The sequence below is a fragment of the Notolabrus celidotus genome, chromosome 10, assembly GCF_009762535.1.
Source record: "Notolabrus celidotus isolate fNotCel1 chromosome 10, fNotCel1.pri, whole genome shotgun sequence".
Classification (NCBI taxonomy): domain Eukaryota; kingdom Metazoa; phylum Chordata; class Actinopteri; order Labriformes; family Labridae; genus Notolabrus; species Notolabrus celidotus.
In genome coordinates, this window is record NC_048281.1 from 21,140,590 (window position 1) to 21,161,750 (window position 21,161).

At 39.7% G+C, this 21,161-nt stretch overlaps 2 protein-coding genes and 1 long non-coding RNA gene across 15 annotated transcripts in view; 1 reads left to right on the forward strand and 2 right to left on the reverse strand.

The window, feature by feature from the left end:
- Positions 1–500: 500 nt before the first annotated feature.
- LOC117820518 lies at positions 501–1,815 on the reverse strand. Of its 4 annotated transcripts, none has more exons than XR_004632765.1 (3): positions 1,561–1,815; positions 1,369–1,463; positions 501–966 (listed from the first exon to the last, which is right to left on the reverse strand). It is a non-coding gene; the product is annotated as an uncharacterized LOC117820518 (long non-coding RNA). The 4 variants fall into 4 exon arrangements; XR_004632766.1 differs by having other exon boundaries at positions 1,369–1,473; XR_004632763.1 differs by lacking the exon at positions 1,369–1,463.
- The window catches only part of htr1fa (5-hydroxytryptamine (serotonin) receptor 1Fa), a 139,896-nt gene continuing 120,110 nt past the window's right edge, over positions 1,376–21,161 (forward strand). For 5 of the 10 annotated variants that reach the window (XM_034694323.1, XM_034694321.1, XM_034694325.1 and 2 more), the window contains exons 1-2: positions 1,377–1,629; positions 3,250–3,435. The gene's annotated coding sequence lies outside the window, so the exon portion shown is untranslated. Of the gene's footprint in view, positions 1,630–3,249; positions 3,436–21,161 lie in introns of all 10 variants that reach the window. The other 5 variants (XR_004632761.1, XR_004632762.1, XM_034694326.1 and 2 more) reach the window with 4 other exon arrangements.
- pou1f1 (POU class 1 homeobox 1) lies at positions 2,087–15,543 on the reverse strand. The gene is made up of 7 exons (XM_034694330.1): positions 15,239–15,543; positions 12,824–12,985; positions 11,254–11,352; positions 4,154–4,417; positions 3,849–4,013; positions 3,465–3,525; positions 2,087–3,369 (listed from the first exon to the last, which is right to left on the reverse strand). The coding sequence occupies exons 1-7, from the start codon at positions 15,372–15,374 to the stop codon at positions 3,129–3,131; spliced, it is 1,128 nt and encodes a 375-aa protein (XP_034550221.1). The 5' UTR covers positions 15,375–15,543; the 3' UTR covers positions 2,087–3,128.

The window sequence follows — 21,161 nt, forward strand, 5'->3', positions numbered from 1 at the left end:
CACATTTTTGAGATTTTTTGCAAGACCCAAAGAATCGCAAATTTTTCATTAGGCCTTATGAGTGCAACTTTTTGCACGCTTTCCTGCATGTTAAATGCTCCAAAAATGCGATCTCTTGGGGTGACAAAGAATAATGATAATCCTTAGCCGCCACTGAGTGTCAGTGCTCGGCCCTAATAACCTTCAAGCACTTACAAGCTTCTTAGATTACTTTGGTTCTGCATACTTTGTCTTTAACTTTTCACCGTACACCCTCCAGTGTGTCAGCTCTTGATAACCCTGCTGCATTTATTTCCCCTGACAGCACTTCAGTCAGGCGACTGAACATGAATCAAAGTAGAAACTGCTGTGTCCCAGCTTTATTTATGTATCTCCAGATATGTACCCATTAGTTGTAAAGTTTGTAAAACATATGACCAAACTGCCTCTCTTAATTTATGTATTTGTATGCTAATACAATAGTAAAAATGACAGTAAAAATGACAGACTGCACATGTAGCTCCTCGTGAAACATAGTTGTCTTTTATTGTAGAAATGAATTCAGCTGATTTACCATTCAGTGTCTGGGAACTGTAGGACAATCGCTCTGTATGAGTGCAATATTTCAGACAAAGCAGCTCAGTCTTCAGCAGATTTACTGGATATTTCAAATTAAGCTGAATGAAGGCACCTCATATCGATCCGTCAAAAACACATTAACGCATGGCCTGTCATTTTCTTCACAATGCTAACTTGAAAATCCAATTTCTTCTGTCCAATCTTAAATGACTGCTACCTGGTGTAAGGTGAACAAAATGACAGTTTTGATCTGCCAGAGAAGCTGTGATGTGTCTGCCTGTTTCTTCACCTCAGTGGTCTCAGTCATCCCAACCAGGTCAGAGTCGTGACAGGCTGATGTTCTTCTTTTTATGACACTTTTTCAAGGCAGCCACAACAGAAAACATCCAAAGGTATGAAAAATCGATCCTACAACAGGGAAAAAGCATCCCTGAGATCTATGTGTTGACAAAAATGTCAGAAAGTTTCACATATCTCTGACTTCAGACTATACATCAGGTGGTACTTAGTGAAGCAAATCAACATAGTATGTTAGATCTGAAATAAATAGGTTATGGAGAAACTTTACATACACACTTCCATAAAACAAACATTTTCAAGAGACATAATAAATAGAAGGGCACAATGGTAATAGAGACAGAAATACAACTATGATACAAATATTGCTGAGGTTAATATTCTTATGTAGAATATGTTAGGAGTAAAGGGTGCTTCTTCTTAACTTTCTTTATTGTTTACTTTGGGTTTTGTGTGGAAAATGGGGATTGGGTTCATTCGTGTCACTGGTTTGTCCGACACTTTAAAACGCACCATTCTCCTGAGGTGTGCGCATGGATGCGCGTCATGAAGGTATTTGGTGTGATTAGCCGCAGCTGGGATGTGATGAGGACGCCGGCCAGTTTTAACTACAAAAGACTCAAACACAGAGATCCACGAACTTTGGAGGTCCAGTACAGCTTTTATAATTTACCCCAACCAAACAAAAAGAAAACTTGAACTCACCGAAGAAGCTTGGGGTCGCCACTCACCCCCACGCCGTCCAGTGTCCCCCTGTAGAGCGGCGTGCAGCAGGTGAGCTGACCCAACCTACTCCCTCGAATAAGAACCAGTCCCCTCCTTTCACTCTTGTTTTTGTGTCACTCTTTGTGTCAAGGCAGGGTATTATAACATTAGTTGATACCTCTACTCGCGGCAGTCCGTAACAAATACAACAGAAAACAATTACAGTATGTTTCTATTGAAAGACTACTGAAGAGAATTAGGGCCACCAGAGAAATGAAAAGAAAATTAAGGTTTTTTTTAATTATTATTATCCTCAGATTAAAGTCAGAATTCTGAAATTAAAGTAAAAATTCCTAGAAAAAAATCTGACTTTAATCTCAGAATTCTGACTTTTTTTCTCATAATAATAATAATAATAATAATAATAATAATAATAATAATAAAAATTGACCTTAATTTTTTTATTTTTTTCCAGAGGCCCTAGTTCTCTTCCATAGAAAGACACAAAGCTGATCTATGAATTAAAACTCACTTTGTGCTGATGGATTGATTCCTATTTGGTTTAATTCAAGGGTTCGTTAAGTTCTTCTGAAGTGGGGCTGTATCAGGTACTTGTCAGTAACAAGTCTACTACCCACAGGGGACCCCTGTCAGCTCAGCCTGTTTTTTCACAGAAACCAGCCAGAGAACAGGAATAGAAGCTGCGTTTTCAACCACTGCAGACAGGGTCAACTCTACCATGTCATTCAACTAATTTTAATAAAACTCCAAAACAAAGTCCAATCTAAGCGTCTGCTTTATTTGGAAAAATGTCAGCGCTCTACTTGCCAGAAGAAGCCCATTCCTTGTATTATTCGTGAACATGAAACACACTGGTTATCCGGCCTGGTTCACGACAAGGAGACCGAGCTGCAGCAGTACACTTACTATTGACAAGAACTTCAAAAAAAAAAAAAAAAAAGAACCATCCCTATAAAAAAAAATCTAGCATGAAAACAAGGCACAGCTTGGATATAAGGCATTTCAGGTTTTGTGACTGCAGCATCAAACCAGCAGAGTATGAGGTTAATCATCTTTAGTCGTTCATTGCAACTTCAAGTGAGAAAAACTACAGACTGTGTTGCTCTTTTAGGCATTTCTAACTTGTACTTTTAAACATTTCTGGGACATTGAGTGATAAAAAAATACTGCAAAGAAACATTTGTGGTATTGTAACTAAGATTAAGAAAACAAGTACACATGTTGTACAGAAATACACCTCTTTACATTCAAATAAAACAAAATAAATAAATAAGACATTGTTTATTTGGATGTGTAACACAAACTGACTCATTTTTGTAGCAACTGTGTGGTGCAGAGTTTTTCAGGTTTTTCCCACAAAGTGATGAACTGGATGTTAAATGACTTGAACTGTATGCAATTGCATCAAAAGCTTCTCAATGCAGGGTTAGAGCAGGTTTTACTGCCAGACGTTTGATTTAAAGGAAAAACATTTTAGCTGGCTGAGGTCATGACGGTGCCTCCATCAGACCAGACGGGCGCAGACACCCTCCAGCTCACCTTTTAAATTACATCATTGCTCTTTGTGTTTTACTCATCTGTGTGATGCAGTTTGGGCTGATTTTGCTCAAACAGGAGCTGAGGTTGAGGCTAGTTTTGACCCGTTTCTCTCTTTGGCGTCTGTTGCAGAACCAGACTCTGACCACCTCTTTCTCCAGATGGAGACCTTTGGCGATCCGTGCTATTTCCTGGGAGGATGGCTTGTTTTTTTCCACAAAGCTGCGCTCCAGAGCCTCCTTAGCTCCAAGGCTGCAAGGAGGAACAAAGGATAGAGAAGAGAAGATAAAGTGCACAAAAGTAGACATCATTTGCAAGGTATGCATTATGTTCCACATAGACCATACCTGATTGTTGTTCTTCTTTTCCTTTTCCGCTCATTCATTCCTATTTTATCACTGTACAAGGCTACAGGAAGAGTGAGAGATGTGATCACCACAAAATGCTTGTGAACTCTCAGTTCATAATACTGCTATCAGCTCACTATTGTATGCATTATGTGATGAAAGTTGGAAAGTAGATGTGGGGTCATTTTTCAGGGGTGATAAGTCATAAGGGATGGGAATCACCATTTAAAACAATGCAACACTTTAACAGTAATTTTTCACATAAAACTAAAAGTGAATTTACAACTTTGTACCTAATCTAAAAATGGTTTCCCGCTAAAGATCAGGTTTGAACAAATGCTCTAAATGGTGGTTGACTGAGTCGAGTGGATGTGTGTGACTCACCTCCAGCCAGTTCAGCTTCATCAAGCCATTTAGACAGAATAGCCTTCAGTTTGCAGGCGTTCTTAAAGCTCAGCTGCAGGTTTTCAAATCGACAGATTGTGGTCTGGCTGAACTCTGACCCGTGAACTGCTGCTAGTGCTTCACCCACATTAGTTTGTGTGTAGCCTGTAGGTCAAAGTGAAGCAAAGATAAAGAAAGGCTTTATTGGAAGAGTTACAAGCAAGGTAGCAACAAATGTATGCAAAGAACATATGTGATAAGTTAAACGGTATATTCAGCGAGGAGAATTTCATTTAAATACTTGCCAAGTTTGATCCTTCGAATTTTGAAGTCATTGGCAAACATCTCCAGCTCTCGGATCTGTGGGGAGTCCATAGCCGGGGCATCTTCTGTCTCCCGCACGCTTTTCCTTTGGGCGTCAGTTTTCATCTCCACAACGACGGGGCCCCCAGGGGCCTCATCAGTCGACAGGAAGGCCGAGGGCAGTGAGGAGAAACCATGGCTTAATGCACAAGAACCGCTACCTAGACCATGATCTGGAAACTTGTACAAGCAAGGGGTAAGAGACCCTGGGGAGAAAAAAAGAGAGGGTGGGTGTAGGGGAAAAGATGGAGGGAACACTTGAGAGAGGAAAATTGGCTGGTGGGAGTCAGAAGGGAGACCCACAAACTGTCAGAAGGGTACTGAGAGCAGCATGGACACTTTCCCCATGAGTACGCCAACACTCTTCTATTCGACAGCGAGGAACATTTTGACGTTCCTCTGTTGGAAACACTGAACTCATACGAGTAATAGCTGCAGGAGCCTGCAAGCTCTTTTTTGTCTTCTAGTTTGCCTCTCATTTTGCAATACAGCAAATACATTATATATTTGCAGAAAGAAAATCATTGCAATAACCCACCCTGGATTAAAGGGCGATGTGGGACTACAACAATCATCCACGTCAAGTTCCAATCTTGTATGTAAAGAAACCATGTATGGTGGACCCTGTGGCCATGTAGACCGATTCAGAGTCTCAGTGCTCTGTGATTTGAAAACATTCAGATAAAAAGCCATTCTTTCCCATGTTTGTTAACATGAAATCCAGTTATTTACTTCTGCACCCTACACATACTTCAACAAATCTATTCATGATTATTTCATGTGACTCTCAGCCTTGACTGCAGAGTTTGCACACCAAGCTGACATCTTGATCTATTCATCTGTACGACTAAACATTGCACAACAGGTTTCCAGCACTTGTATAACCCACCACAGGAGGTTATATTTCAATAGCTTGGAAGCTGTTAATGTGAAAATTTTGGATGCAGAGGAGATGCTGGCTGTCATTATTTTGTATTAATGACAAATTAGAGCCAGAGAACCAGATGGTTGGGTGACTGGTTTCTCTTTTGCATATGAGGCTCCTCAGTGCGTCAACATTCTGTACAGCTGCTGGAGAAAAAACACTTCATTGATCCATTTTTAAGAAAAAGTATGATCAGTGAAATGAGATATTAATCATCGTGGTGTAGGACCAGACAACGGGCACAGACTTGCTTGCGGTTATTGTCTGACAGCACCCAGATGTTAGTTTCCTCTCACCCTGAGTTCTCCTCTGAATGTTGTTGTCATTTGTTAAAACAAACATGCTAACATTCTGTTTATGATGACCAATGCAACACTCCCCTCTTGTGTTAGTGTGATTGTAGTGCAGTGCTCCCTATTATGCAACTGCAGTGAGAAAAAGACAGATATACTATGGAAAAGTAAATATTAGAAAATTGTATTCCTCCTTGAAGAAACACTTTTCCTCTTGACAGGACTCCATATACAAAATGGGTTCAGTTCCAAAAATGGGTTCGGCTGGGGAGTAGTGTGGCAGATTCTATAACTATATGCATCAGTGGTTTTCTCTAGAGAGACGTTGGACTCCCTCAGAATCTCTCGTTAAGACCAGGAGGTTATATCTAGGTGAAAATGTCTCCCCTTATCCATTTACAATCATTTGCAAAGCTCTTACAAGAAATCTGACAATGAAGCTCTGTGGTAACTTGTTTCAATCATCGTCAAATTTCATAGGAGGATCTACACCCCATAAAAAAGCATGTTACTGAAGGTGAAGAGGCGGCAAATACTCCTTACCCCTAACAGCATCAACGTTTTTTTGAAAGGCTCAGATGTACTACTGGAAGGTATCCTGTTCTCCTTAGAGATAGTTTGCCTTATTTGAGACTGATACCTGCACTGATGTTCCCTTGGGACAGTATGTTCAGTTATGCTGTTACAGTTGTTTTGCCACACAGATAGACCGGGCAAAAAAGTCCTTTTCAAACAGGGGTGGACTTATTGGGTTTGTGAAAGCAACTCACAAGCCTAAACGGACATAGAGCCTCAAACTGCTGAACAAGTGTTGTATCCAAAGAGTGTGGCAACAAAAAACAATTAAACTGCCAAACATATACAAACCTAATTCTGTAGGGCTTTATATTTTACATTTTGGCTGAAGCCACATCACTGACTTATTTTAACATAAAGTTGGGTTATGTTTTAGCAGACAGTGTAATATTTATACAGTTAAATTAGCATTTGTCTGGGGTCTTATTGTGTCCCACTCAAACAGCAGCCTCCTGTAATGAAGAATGAAGCCAATGCAGAAATGGAAAAAAATGCAATTCCTTTAGTGTCCACTTGAGGCTTGGTCTAAAAGCTAAGGAAACCCATTAAGGGTCCATACTAAAATGCTGGTTTGTACAGCAAAATGAAAAATGTTTGCAGCCTGGTACAAAAAAAGTCTCTCTAGCATGTTTATTTATTTATTTTTTTAAATAAACTTGTCTGTTTTCATTATGTGGCTGGTTTGAATAACTGGTGGGCATGATGTAGCTGTTTGCCATGTGACAAAGCTAGGCTACTAGGCTACCCTTTCTCTCAACTCTGCCTGCCTATTTCTATATTAACTGGTAGTTTATTAGTCAGCACTTCCAACATGATGCCTGACATCACTGAGACTCCACCCATGTTTTATACCATATGGTGCCACTGGATGATTGTTAAGTCCATACTCATTCTGATTTTATCTCTGTTTTATTACACAGCTGTGCTACATACTTGAGTCTGATTGATCAAAACTCCATAGCAATGGTCAAATCACACTTTAGTCCCTTTTAGTTTGTTTTATTTAGCAACAACAGCTCAGTAAGCTCATTTTAAGGCGACAAAGTAAGCATTACAATGGATGCAGCTCAAACTGTGAGTATAACAGATTATTCAATTGAAGAAATATGCTCATTTTTAAAGTGATAAATTGATTGCTCAAATCATTATTTGGTCTCAGACTATTGATTTGATTGATTTATTAAGGAGGTATCTATGTAAAAAATGGCAATGTACTTGTATAATGACTGGGTTGTATTAGTTAACCCTCCTGTTATGTTCGGTTCTCATGAACAGCAATAATGTTACTGGGTCAATTTGAGTGATGTTGCTAAATTAACACGACACCTCTTCTGTCGTATGCTGCCCAGATTTTTATGCTGCATTTAGTTGGTTTGGATAGCACATATAGGCATATATGGCCTAAAATAGACTTTTGAAAGGGTCAGTTTGACCCGCAACATAACAGGACGGTTAAGGGCCCTCTTCAGGGTGAGATTAACCCCATGCTGCTTTGTGTTGGGGTCCTGCTCACTCTGTCAGGGTTCCAACCGACTATAACAACCCGCTCACTTCATATTATCCCTCTCTTGGTCTCCACCAAATACTTACTTAAAAATCTGGGCCCGTAAAGCTCCACTGTGTGCTATTCCATACTTCTTCTCTGTGGCTAAAAACAAGGCTGATAAGGTCAAGGAAGCTAAAAAGCTCCATAAAGCTGAGGGAGAATGCTGAGTTGATGACTCTCTGTGGGTTCATAAATTAAAACCTTTCACATTTCACTTACTCTTTTTACCCATTGTTACCCAAAAAAATAGATTAAGCATTTTTTTTTCACAGTAAGAGCCAATTTCTTCTCTGACCTTGTCTCATGAGGTTTGCACAATTACAGAGTTCTGTTTAATCTATTAATTTTGGTTCTGCCCTTTGCTTTAGAATATCCTTCTGCAGAGTTGCCGACCACTTTGGATTAATTAAATTTTGCGATTTATCAGAGGCTTTTCTCACTTTGAATCTACCCTCCAGACAATGGTTCGCCTCCTACTGAAGTTCTTAATATACAGTCAGTCTTCCCTACGTGACAAAATATGCAAAACAACTTTGTTTTAATCATCTCACCATATAAACTACCTCTGTTGTCTAAGCATGCAGATAAAAGTAACAAACCAGATTTCAAACCAGCTGGCTGTTATGTTTCTGATAACAATCGCTTGACAACACAGACACTGAGTTCATTAAAGTGAATAATGAACTCCTGATAGTAATACATGTGACCAGCCTGGCTGTAATTTAAATCCTAATATATTTCAGCCCAGCCTCTGACACAGTGGACCACACAGTGTCAAATAGTTTTATTAAAGCACATACAGGAACGGCTCCATGTCTCCAGGTCTACACCCGAGTGGTCAAAGCCTCTTTTTCTTGTCTTTTAAAAGATGTAATCTTATTTCCACTGCAAATGTTTATTTTCTGGGCCACAAGGGTTACATTTGAGGTAATATTGTTTTGTGCTCCCACTTTGTAATATCTTACAAAATTGTTTTAGTTCAATAATTCTTTCTTCAACAAAGAAAAGACCGCAATATCACATTATTAATATCTACTCCACACTGCATGGCTCTCAGTGCCTTCATTCTTTTTTCTTTCCCTCACTTTTTTCCCTTTAATTATTTTTTGAATTACTCAGAGGAATTAGTAAGCAGGGCACTGGCACACTGACATCTTGTATAAGAGATGGCTTGTTGGATATGTCTTGGTGCTTCACTTGGTCAGTGTTCAGGTCTGAGATACTCAAACTACATTTACGTTATCTTGAGGTTTGACACTAAGACGTCATCTCTCATCTTTAGCTCCTCAACACTTAAATGGAGGGAACTTAAAGTCACTCCTCTTCAAGGAACTGCATTTTTTTTCTCACTACATAGATGATAAGTACTGTAAAACTTCACAGGAGGAGGGATACTGGTGTTCATGGAAATTAGATATTGTCTTTGAAAGGCAAAAACATCAGTTTCAATCCCACTCAAAGCTTAAAATGAAATATACCTGAGTAAATTGAACTGGTACTCTTGAGACTTTACCAAATTGAGCTGCCAGGCTTTTAGAACAAACAAACATGACAGCACCTCTCTAGTTTTGCCTCTTTACACTGGCTCCCACCATGTTTCAGAACTGATTTTGGGACTTAACTGATTACAAAAGAACAGTAACAATGACGTCACATGCAGCTGTTTCACAAACGTAAACATGGAGGAAGTCAGCATTTTCGCCTTTTGTTTCAAAGTTTTTGTGCAGTGGGAGCCGGAGAATGAATGACCAGGTGTGGAGGAGGTCAAGTATAAAGAAAAAGAGAGCCGAATTGCTTGTATCGGCTTTTTGCGGAGCTGTGGCCGCAAATACGATTTGAAAGGTCTATGTGGATGTGGACACGGAGTCAGAAGTGGTGGGTCTGCAACGTTAATAGTTTCACAGAGACAGAGTTCCAGATGTCGAGGGCAACTTTCAACTACATCTGTCAGTGGCTCGCCCCGAGACTCCTTTGGCAGGACACTCAATTGAGGCGCTCCATCGTTGCTATCCTCTATTTTTGCAAGGCTATCGCCACGCAGAATTGTGAAGTGTGTCGCTATAAAGTGACCTGAAAATATGAAATGCACATCAAATCCGCCTTGGCCGCTCACACTGAGGTCGCATTGAAAAAAATCAGATCTGTTTCTGATTCAGGACCACATATGAAAGTGGTCTAAATCTGATTTGAAAAAGTCGGATTTGGGCCACTTTGGCCTGCAGTGTGAACATAGCCTTATATGAAGAGGAACTTCCCCTTCATGTTCCAAACGTCAGGCTTAAAACTGACAGAACTTTTGCTAAAAGTGCTCCAAAACTGGAACCATCTGCCGGAGGAGATCAGGTTAGTTTTGTCTTTTAAGTTCTTTTTAAAAAAAAAAAAAAAGTTAGATTGTCAGGCACTTTCACTAAGAGGACAGAACAATGGATAGCAGGAAGCTTAAAGCGAGAGTGGTGAATGACATGCTAGAGAGAGCCTGCAGTGTGGGTTTGAACCCGAGCTGCTCTCTTGAGGACTACAGCCTCTGCACATGGGGAATGTGACTCAATCACTAGGCCAAACCAGTACCCCTTTTAAGATCTTTCTTTAAACATCATTTTTGTCCTTACGGCCTCTCTTATATCACTTTTAGATTTTTAGTTGAACTTAACAGTTTGCAATCCTCTTTAGTGAATTTGGTGTACTTTGTCACACTTTTCGCTATGATTGTATGACCTATCTGCTGTATTCTGCTGCCTTTTGTGAAGCACTCTATAAATAAGGGTCATTATGAAAATAAATATTTATGATCAAATACTGAACAGTCAAAGTCATAGTAGGAAGTGCATTTAGTCATTCTTTTGTCTGCCTAGTCTTTAAAACACACATACTTTCATATTGTGTTGCTTTGATTTATCAGCATGAAGAACACCCCGTCTCTATGTTTTGCTCATTCCTGTCAGATGATGTAAAGTAAGTGAGATAACCTTTTTTGAGCTCAGTCATGCCCACTATATAAATGTAAAGAGGCCAGGAAATAACTCAAACACAAAAACGTCTCATACAAAGTTGTAACTAGTCCATTTTTATGAATATCTGATGTTATGTAAGCCCAAATAACTTTGCTATGCTGATGAAACCACTGTGTTTGGTTTGGCTTATTAGCTATATTATTAAAAGCTTGCACCATGATACAGATAACATAAATGAAAGCAGAGGGGGCTCCCATTTGCTTTGACGAGACAACTGTTATAAATTAAATATAAAATCTGTTTCCATCTGTTTGAAGCAAAATGTTGTCTGTCAAAATATTTCTGACACTTATGCAAAGACTGATGATTGACTTGCATTTGGCTGAAGAAGATCTTCTGCAATGCATAAATAGAAAATCTTCTAACACCAACACCAGTTTCTGACAGATTTCACAGAACCACGTACTCCTACCTTCATTTCTCTGCTCGCTCCGCGGGTGGAGGAAGTGGCAAGTCGGCTTTGACAGTCATGTTTAACAAGTGTGCTGCATAGCTCGAGCGTAAGGAGAGCGAATCAAGTCTGAAATTGATTTTAACTGGCAGCAGATTTCAAATTAAATGGGAATAAACAAGTTGTCTGCTCAATTTATTAAGTGTAACTGCGGGCCAGGAATGGGAATGATCTCATGTGTTTGTGTGTGAGTGTGTGCGCGCGTGTGTCAGATGCTGAAACTGATGGTTAGATCATTACCTTGCAATGGGTTTGTAGCGCTCACCATGTTAGGGTGAGGGACGCCACATGTCTGCAGGATACGAGTCTGAGAAATACTGGCAGAGAGCATCTCTTGAGCTACAGAGGGAGAGAGAGAGAGAGAGAGAGGGGGAGGGAGGGAGGGAAAAGCCTTGTAATCAAAATTATAGTCACCATCACCATTTCTTGCATATTGTAATTGGCATTCTCAGCAAAACAATCATAATCAAGACCTCAGTATTAATCATGGTTGTTAGTACCAAATTGAATTCTATACAATTTTGCCCTCAAACGACACTTGAGTCTTTCTCCACTTCTTTGACACTTTCCCCAGATTATTATCATTAAAACGTGCTATTAAAAAATATATATCATTCAGAGTATGTAGGGGAGAATGGGGTTGGTTGGCACACCCGTTATATCTCGCCACCAGAGGGCGCTGACTCTCAAACTGTGGTATGGACATTTCCAGAATTAGGATCAGAGCTCACCTACATAGTCTTCTCTGGAGTAAGACAGCTGAACTTGAGGTGAGACGACTTTTTGTGTTTTTCATGTCAAATTGTAAATATTCAGCTCCTCAATATTTTTCTTCTAGGCTTTTCAACGATGGGTTTATAACAAAACAAGTATTACCCTTACAAAGTGTGAGGGGAAAGCTATATTTTAGATTTGTATTAGCTAGCTAGCTAACTACTTGTTAGATGGTTGTTAGCCTTGATGCTAGCAAAGTATTCCAGTTTGGGTTGGTCGTCACATTCTCTTTGGGGTTGGTTGTCACATGTAACGCCTAGTTGAGTAGGCCATTATTGTTAGGCCTATTTGTTTTGTTCTTTATGTTGTTATATAGGCTGGCCTAAAGATGTGTTTCCTCTTCATATTCCTTGATCATTTTATGTTAAAATGCTATAAGTTAGGCCTATCACTTGTCAGTGCAGTTAATCTTTCAAATTTAGTTCTGCCTTCTTGCCTTTGTTTAAAAGATTTTTCCCATTAAAATACCATTGTGACAACCATCCCCATAGTGTGTGACAACCATCGCCGTGATGGGGTTGGTTGTCACAATGTGTCATAGTGTCTTTGATAATTAATTGCCTCTTTGTTACAATGAGTTGGAAAATGAGAGGGATACACATTTCAAGTCAACACCTTAAGCTTCAATTTAATGTAGGAATGACTATTGAAAGATGTTTTGATAATGAGCAATCATTAAAACAGTAAAAAGTGTGACAACCAACCCCGTTCTCCCCTAATCAGTTAATAGTTTGATTTACAAGATTAAAAAAATCAGAGGAAATTACCATCAGAATTTCTAATTCTGCACCACTGAATTACTACTGTTGCTTCATCACTACCAGATCCAGAGGTATTCATTAATAAGTGCTATAGAACAGAGACATTATGAACTCCCTCACAGCTGAAGACTGATACTATTTGGAATTTGTCTTTAACAAATGAAAAAAAAAATGCATCAGAATGGATGGTGATGAATTGTCTGCTCATTATGTAATAGGACTAGATTCAATAAAGCCTTGCAATGGTTGACACAAAAACCAACACCACCACCCACCTGCCATCATGCCATAGGTGGCCTGCTGGTTGCTGTAGTGACAGGGGGTGACTGGGTAATGTAGGCTCGGTGGGCCGTTTCCAAGAGCGTTGCTGAGGGAGGAAGTGGACAGGTGCATGTGGGAGCGCTTGGATGCCTGACCCAGGGACAGCCCGGAGGATACTGTTGGAGACAAATGTTGTGATAGTGTGACTGGAGAGTAAAAGACGGCACATTTAGGACTACAGAGAGATTAGTTGGCTGGGATCTTAAATACTGTAGTGAAAAATGAATTTATTATTCTGTAAAACTGTTGCTGTTCATAGGAAAATACTGATAATATGTCATTTGACTTTTTATCAGATATATGATAACGATCATTCTGGAGAGAAATGCATCCACTCACACTCGGCACAGCTTTAAACAGCTCTATAAATATAATCAAACATTGTTACTGAATTTACAACTTTTACGGTCCTTTAAAAGATAGCCTGAGGTGAAACTATGAGGAAGAAGCTGCCAGCTCAAACAATGTGTATGATCTGAAAATTGGGTAATTGACCTTTAGATGCTAACAAAGAGATATCTTATTAGTTATGTCACATATTCCCAGCCAGACCTAAACTTCTGCCTCACTTCAGATGCTCATCTTTTGCAAAGTGTATTTAGATACAGTTGAGGATTGCTCTGGTCTGCTAATCACATACTTATTCATATATTCAAGTGTGTATGCACTTTAGGGTTCATTTGAAGAACTAATGCATGCAAATGCATATTCTTAAGATGTACTCTGAGTTGTTAGTTGGTCACAGATGCACTTACAGACACTTTTTGTGTTCTGTGGTGTTGTGTCTGACAGCTTGACCTAAACTCAGGAGGCTCAATCTAAATACTGAGCAAACATGCACAATGCTGCCTTTACTGCAATTTTAATTTCAATTTGATTTGTCTTTCAACTTTATTGTTCAATTTATTTTTGAAGCAAGCATATTTTCAATTCAGTCAAATTCATTTGAAGACACTAAACAATTATAAGCCAGGTGAATACGTTGCTACATCCTAAAAGTTAAGGTGCTCTATTGTTTGAGTATAATTTTCTTTCCAAAATATGTTTTCTCTACTGATTAAATCCAATGTATGACTAACACAGTTTATTCTAAGCCTCAATAATCAGCTGGCACTAAAACTCCTTGAAGTTTGCTCAACAATGCTTCACAGTGAAAAATCCCACCGGGAGTTTGTCATACAGATAACATATCCTCAAAGGAACTACCCACTGAGTGAAGACAGCTGGGCCAAAGCAGGTGATAGGACACATTTACATAATTTGGATTGGCTTTGAGTGAATGTATTTCCCCGGTTCAATTCATCCTTAACATTATGCACCTTTGATGAAGAGGCGGGAAGAGGACGGTTGTGTCATTTCTAGGTTAATAGGTGCAACATGAACATGCCTCATCTGCAGCACCTGTGGATCACTTATGAGACCAGAAAATCCCTGCAAAAATGCTCCTAACAATGCTTTGGTCACAGCAAGACACAAAGCCACATCACTTCTTAGGGCACACAGAGGGAGAAGAATGAAGGGGTTTGTAGAGGCATGCTTTATTGCTGCTAGGATTAGACATCATAAAAAACACCATGTTGCTGATGCAAACACTTCAAAAATCCAAATCCTAAAGAGTGAAAAACATCTCATTACCCTCAACATGAGCCGAATTGACCTGGCAAGTAAAGCTTATTTCAAGATACCACAAGCCAAAAGGAAGGACTCTGGATTATGAAGAGTAAAAATGCAACAAGGAACATTTCTTGCTAAGTTTTGTGTAACAAGTTGTGTTATTTATAGAAAATCAGCAAGAAAAATAAGGGTGGACATTTTTACTCAACACACTCAACTAAGCCCTCACTTTTGTCTTGTAATATCTTAAAATAAGATTTATATTTTGACTTGTCAGTTTAGTGTGGCTTATGTTAGGTGTACTGAGATATTTTGACAAGAAATTACACAAATACATGCAGTACATTTTTGCAGTGTATGTTTCAAAAGATTCTCCAACATCTCTGTACTTCCTAACGATTCTGACACCTTTATGAAACTAGAGAGATTGAAAGATGAACATTTTATTGATAGAAAAATACTGATTGTCCATTTTTCCAGCATTTTCTGTTTGCTTTCATAGACATTACTCTCTCTGCTAACACTTTGTTTTGCATAATGGAAATGGTAATGGTATGGGATTGATGCACACTGATACCACATTTTAGGCAGTATCAGAGGCTGTTTTTTTGGATTTCACTCTACTCTTACTCTCAACACTGTTCTATCTTTGAAACCTCAGTGCAGCTTTTACCGAATAAACGAGTTGAAGTCCTATCAAACAAAAACAGAGTCAAGTAACAGCAAACATTCCAGGACAAAAGAGCCAAGTTTACCTGCAGAAACCATGCTGTGAGCATGCGAGGTGGCTGGAAGGCAGTCACTGGTTGATGAATGATGCATGAGGATGGGCAGGGGTGAATCTCCTGCTAGTGGGCTGAAAGAGTCAGTGCTGAAGGCTTGGCATGCCATTGTTGCTTTGGATGCTCTCAAAGGGTCCAAATGATGCTCTGGAGTTTGAAGTCGGATCCTTTTCAGTGGTTTTCTTCTCTTTGTCCTCTTTTAATTTCTCTTGTTTCCCGTCATTGCTTACCTTTTACTTAGTCGTTTATCTCGAATTCCTGAAATTTACTCCTTCCCTCTTATTCTTGTCTTCTTTGGCCTTCTCTTATTCTGCCATTTCTTTTTCTTGCTGCTTCCTGTCTTCTGCCACCTCTCCTATTTCTCGTCCTTTTGCTCCCTGACTCAGTCAAGCATAGTTTTAACTTAAGACACTTGGGAATATGCAGGTAGAATACTGTCATAGGTTACCTATTTTCTCAATGTCAGCACTACAGCCTGAACTCTTTACAAATTTAGGCACATCTGTACCCTCTGACAAGTCTCCCGTGGATGATTCAGGTTCAGCTCAAAGGTCTTCCTCAGCTACTGAGCTTTCTCCCATTAAGGCCTCTGCATTGCATTCCGCCTGTCTCTTTTTCCCTATTATACATGCAGGTAAGCCAGAGTCTGACATACGCTCAGCATTTTGCCGCCTTTGTCTACTGCAGGTATTTATATCCCACCCACCTACAACCAACCAACCCTCTCGACCTATGAGGCCCCCCTATTTCCCATCAAGCCGCTCTCCTCCAGCCTACCAATCCTGTGTCAGTGCTGTTATTGCTTGTGTTTGTCCGTACCTGCGCTCCCCTCATCCCGCTTCCAAATCCAGGATTAGGGTACAGAGCAGCCGAGAAACTCGATCCACCTCCTCTCCTCCCCCTTCTCCTGCTATCCCTCTGTGCCTCTCCCTGATTACAGCGCTATATTGCAAAAGGAAAGTAAAATGAACCCTCAGAATGCTAATGAAAACAACTAAGGCTTAATTGACTTTTATGTAATATGGTGTGGCTTTAAGCTTTGGCTATGATTCTTACGAACAAAATTGTTCTGCTTTTTCTTGCTTTTAAGTTCCGCTATCCAGCGCTGAAGGGGAATTGGTAAACACTTTTTTTCTTTTAACCACAAAAATGGAATTGCCTTCCAATAGCTCTCGGGTGCAAATTGGATGTTACATGTCAGACAGATCCAGTTTGACCTCGAGGTCAGGAGCACAGCTTTATCCCTACCTCTGTGCGACCGTGGCAAGCTCCCCAAATTGTCTGCCATTGTCTCAGAGCGAGCGGAAGAAAAGGTTGCTATTGTTTTTTGTATGTTGTGCATCTTGTGTTGAATGCAGAGTGCTCCAGGTAAAGACAGCAGGCCTCATCAGGGAGGATAAAGGTTAATCTGAGGAGCGCTGCCACCATGTGCACTCTGTTGTGTCTGTTTGTGTTTGTGTTTATCCTGGACTCTTCTTCACTATTGTTGATGTAGGTGGGCAGCAGGTGGAAAATAGCTTGTGGGTGGCAGGCACGACTTGACTTGCGCAAGAATACAGTGTAAATTTGGACTGGATGTACTTTTGAGAGTGTTTCTCCTTGCATGTATTCCACACGTTTATTTCAGTGCTGTTGTCGGGGTTGGGTTAAGGAATGCACACGTGTCAGTGGAAATTTGTCTCAATGTTGGATTGACAATAAAATCCAATTCAATCCATTCATACTTTGAATGATCTTATTGGAAATGACCGATTGTGGCAAGCACATGTCACATCTGAGTCTGGACACAACTCATCAATGATGCCATGGATTTTGTTCCCTCTATGGAGCCTTGAAACCATCTTTTATTCTTGTTTCATGTATCACAACACAATGAGACAGGAAACTGAGGAAGAAAACCTTTCTAACGTATAAGCAAGCAAATCGAATGGACTTTGACAAATCTTATAAAACCATAGAAGGTTTGAAAAAAACGATAGCCTAATACAAATTATTAAGGAGACAACAGAATGTAATAGTGTGTGACAATAAAAATAATAAAAAGAAATCTCTCCAACACCAGTATCATCCTTAAAATACATCCCTCTCTCCTTTCCTTTCAGCCAACAACTCCCACTCAGGCTAAAGACCATCTTCCCTGCTGGCAAATGCAGGCTTGTTTTTGCACATAGAGACTGAACCACCTCTGTTTTATATCAGTCCGTACTCTGTAGTGTGAATCTCCCAAAATATAACAGCAGATAATTAAAATATTCTCCAATTATTTAGACATTACATAAAAGATCAGACTAATCTGTCTTCATAATTGGCAAAAACAAACGAGGGAGTTGAGATGCCTGATATACAGAATGTGTTTGTACCTGTTTGTGCTCACACTTTTCCCTTCGTTGTTAGTTTTAGCTGACATTATTTTGGTGAAACATTTGTACAGTCAAACGGTTGGAGCAGGTTTATGTGGAAGCAGTCGATGATATAACTGCCTGCAGAGATGACTCAAGGTTTGAACAACAGCAACAAGGCCACAACGTACATTCACAATGCCGATAAAGAGAAAGTAGATTAGAGAGAAGTCAACTTCAGTTTTCATACATAACAAATTAATCATAAAAGGTCTGATCAGGGATGTCTCTCTCTCAGGATGATTACAGTCTGTTTGATTCCAGTTGATGGGTATGGAACATGAGTAGGCATGGAGATTGTGATTTGTATTGATATTGATAGTATTATTGAGCCCTTTTCATAGCTGAGTCTTTATCAAAACCACTGTCGATGCTTTTCTATTATTTGGTGACAAGACAACAATACCTTTTATAACAGAAGTAGAAGCTTTTATGAATATCTATTACCTTTACCTAATAGTCATCAGAATCAGCTTTATTGTCGTTATACAAGTACAATGAAATTTCCTCTGACTTCTCTCCGTTTAAAGCTAAGAATTTAACAAGAATATATATAGGAAAGAAATGTTAATCAAAGACGACAGCTTGGCCATAATTCTCCTGTCAGCCACTAGGACTGAGCTGGCCTTCTTCACCAGTTAGTTCAGTCTTGCTCTCCTGTATCCTGTCCGCCCACAGCAGGTGAAATCCTTCCAATGTGGCGTTCGTGTCCGTTGTCAGCTCTGTTAGCATGATGCTACTCAGCCAGTATTCCCTCTGGTGCTGGGTTAGCTCGTCCACCTTATTGTAGATAGATCTTACATTCCCATAACGGTGGGTGGAAGGACAGGTTGATGTCGTCTTTTTTTAGCTTGCACCTCAGAACTAGCATGTCATCCTTGCTTCCTTCTCCTCAGCTTGCAGGGAACATCAGGCCTGGCATCGTTAAACATCGACACGCTACAGGCTGCTAACAGCTGATCTCGTATGTAAACAATGCGACCATGGTTACGCAGGATCTCCGGACACACACAGGAACAAAAATAGCAAAAACACCACTGCAAACTTAGCCAGCCTGGCGTCCATGGCCAACAAATGAGTCATTGAAAGTCATGACAGGCTTCAAATACAAAGATAATTAAACATGAAAAAAAGTCGAAAAAAGAACAACAAAGAGAGAGCTGCTGCAACAAGCAGCCACTCGAGCGGCGCTTAGCAACTACCCGACCATCGACCATAAACACGTCTTCATGTAACCTTGTATCACGTCACCCAGTTAGCTAACTACCTTTTATATGCAGAATCTAACATAGATTTCAATGTTGGAGTACTATTTTGAACTGATGGGACTTGCTGCAAAGTATTGGTGGGATTACCACAGCTGCTTTAAATGGAGGATGACTGGCTTGCAGCCGCATTTGAAATACATTATGTTACAAACTAAATTGCATTTAGCTTCCTCTGCATCTTTAGCTTTAGTAAAATGGAGCCAAACTTTTGTCTTGTTCCCACATTCAACCATCCTCTTGAACAACTGACCGCCAGAAGTCTTATTTGTGTAGTTTTAAACCTGTTGGCTGGAAAATTCAATTTTATCTAAAACTCTTAGGCAATCGATGCGCACCAGTGATTTGATTTAAATGATGTGACTCGACTCCGGATATAACTTTATGCCAACATTGTTGATTTTTGGGGTTTTGAAAAATGTGGAACAGGGTCCTTTTTCTATCCCCATCCCTACTTCTAAGTATGCTTTTACTGTTATACCATATTTTGTTGTAGACAAATACATGAGAATGATTTGCTATCACAAATATAATCCTTAGTTCTATGAGAGACAAACACTATCAACTATGTTCTTAATGGTTTTAGAGATCAGTCTGCTGTCAAGACACAGGAACACACCACTGGCACACATTTGAAATTGAGTATTATGTGATGAAATGGCCAGTAGTTTTAGATAAGATGAGACTGGATAAGATTCTTTATTGTCATTATACAAAACATACAACACAATTAAGGTGCACTCAAGTCTGGGCTCAAATCATAAATATAGCATACTGGATTCTAAAGGTTTTGTAATAGCAACACATTTTTGCTTTAGACAGCTCAGAGTCATCATGCATAAAATTAGGTATGCCTTAAGGACTGTAAAAGCCCAAATTTTCCCATGGATAGACACACAGGCGCACACACACACAGACACACACTTACATATGCACATAAAGAGCCGTAACAAAATTAGCGACGAGACCATGAGTCAAAGGGTTCTCTGAAAGCACCTGTCCTAGATCACCCTCCTCATCTTCCCTTCCCTTTGCACACACAGACACACACAGACATGACCCCCCCCCCCCCCCCCCCCCCCCCCCCCCCCCCCCCCCCCACACACACACACACACACACACACACTGCAGCCATAATGTTCCAATGTTTACAAATTGACTATTGTTTCAATCTTTAAAACAGACATTAAAGCATTTTGTTGCAGGCTAACCCAGAGGAGAAAGATATATCCCCCTCTGCAACAGATTCACACACACACACACCATCTGCAAAGTCACACAGACAGAGACAGACACACACACACAATCCAAAGACCACTGATCCATCCAGTGATGCAGTGGGAACAGAGCAAGGTGACACATTCTCACAGGTATCACATCCGTGCATACAGTGTACCAGGTGGACTGCGTGCGTGTCTCTGTGTGTGTATAAGTGTATGTGTGCACGGTGCATGGTGAGCATGTGTGCATGTGGTTGGGGAAACAGGAAAGAGAGGGCACATTGAAAATGAGATTTGTGCCTTTCGGGGGATTTATCCCCCTGTGTAAGCAACTTGCCAACATGTTTGTACATGTCTATATTTGTGTGTGTGTGTGTGTGTATGTGTATATATGTGTATTATTGTGTGATTCTCTATGTGAAGAAAATGTCATGACCCTTAACACCGCATGAAGCTGTAGTAAACAAAACATTATGACAAATGCTGTATACAACCTAATTGCATGCTCATAAGTAGGTTAGCAGCATTAAGTATACATACTGTGTGTGTGTGGATGTGTGTCTCTATGCACTGCTGCACAGTAACACTCTGTAAACAATATATATATATATATATATATATATATATATATATATATATATATATATCTTTAATGACTTGTGTTGCTGTTGTAAACTACATGTAATTAAAACAATAGATTATGTTGCACCAACATGACATCTTCAAACATTAGTACTCATCTTTGAAAATGAATTCCCCCTTGACGAAGCTTAACAGTTCAATAAGTGGATCAATACAACTGCTTATAATTTGTATTACCTACTTAAATACTTGATTCTGATTGGTCAAAACCTGATAACATCCGTGATTAATTCTCAACAGTAATGTCAGTGTCAACCTGATCGCACATTTAACCTCTGGGGTTTGTTTTGAATGTAATTTCTGTGTAAATATGAAGCTTAAATATGAAGGTTTGCTTTGTATGAATGCATTCAAGTATTGATGGAAACTT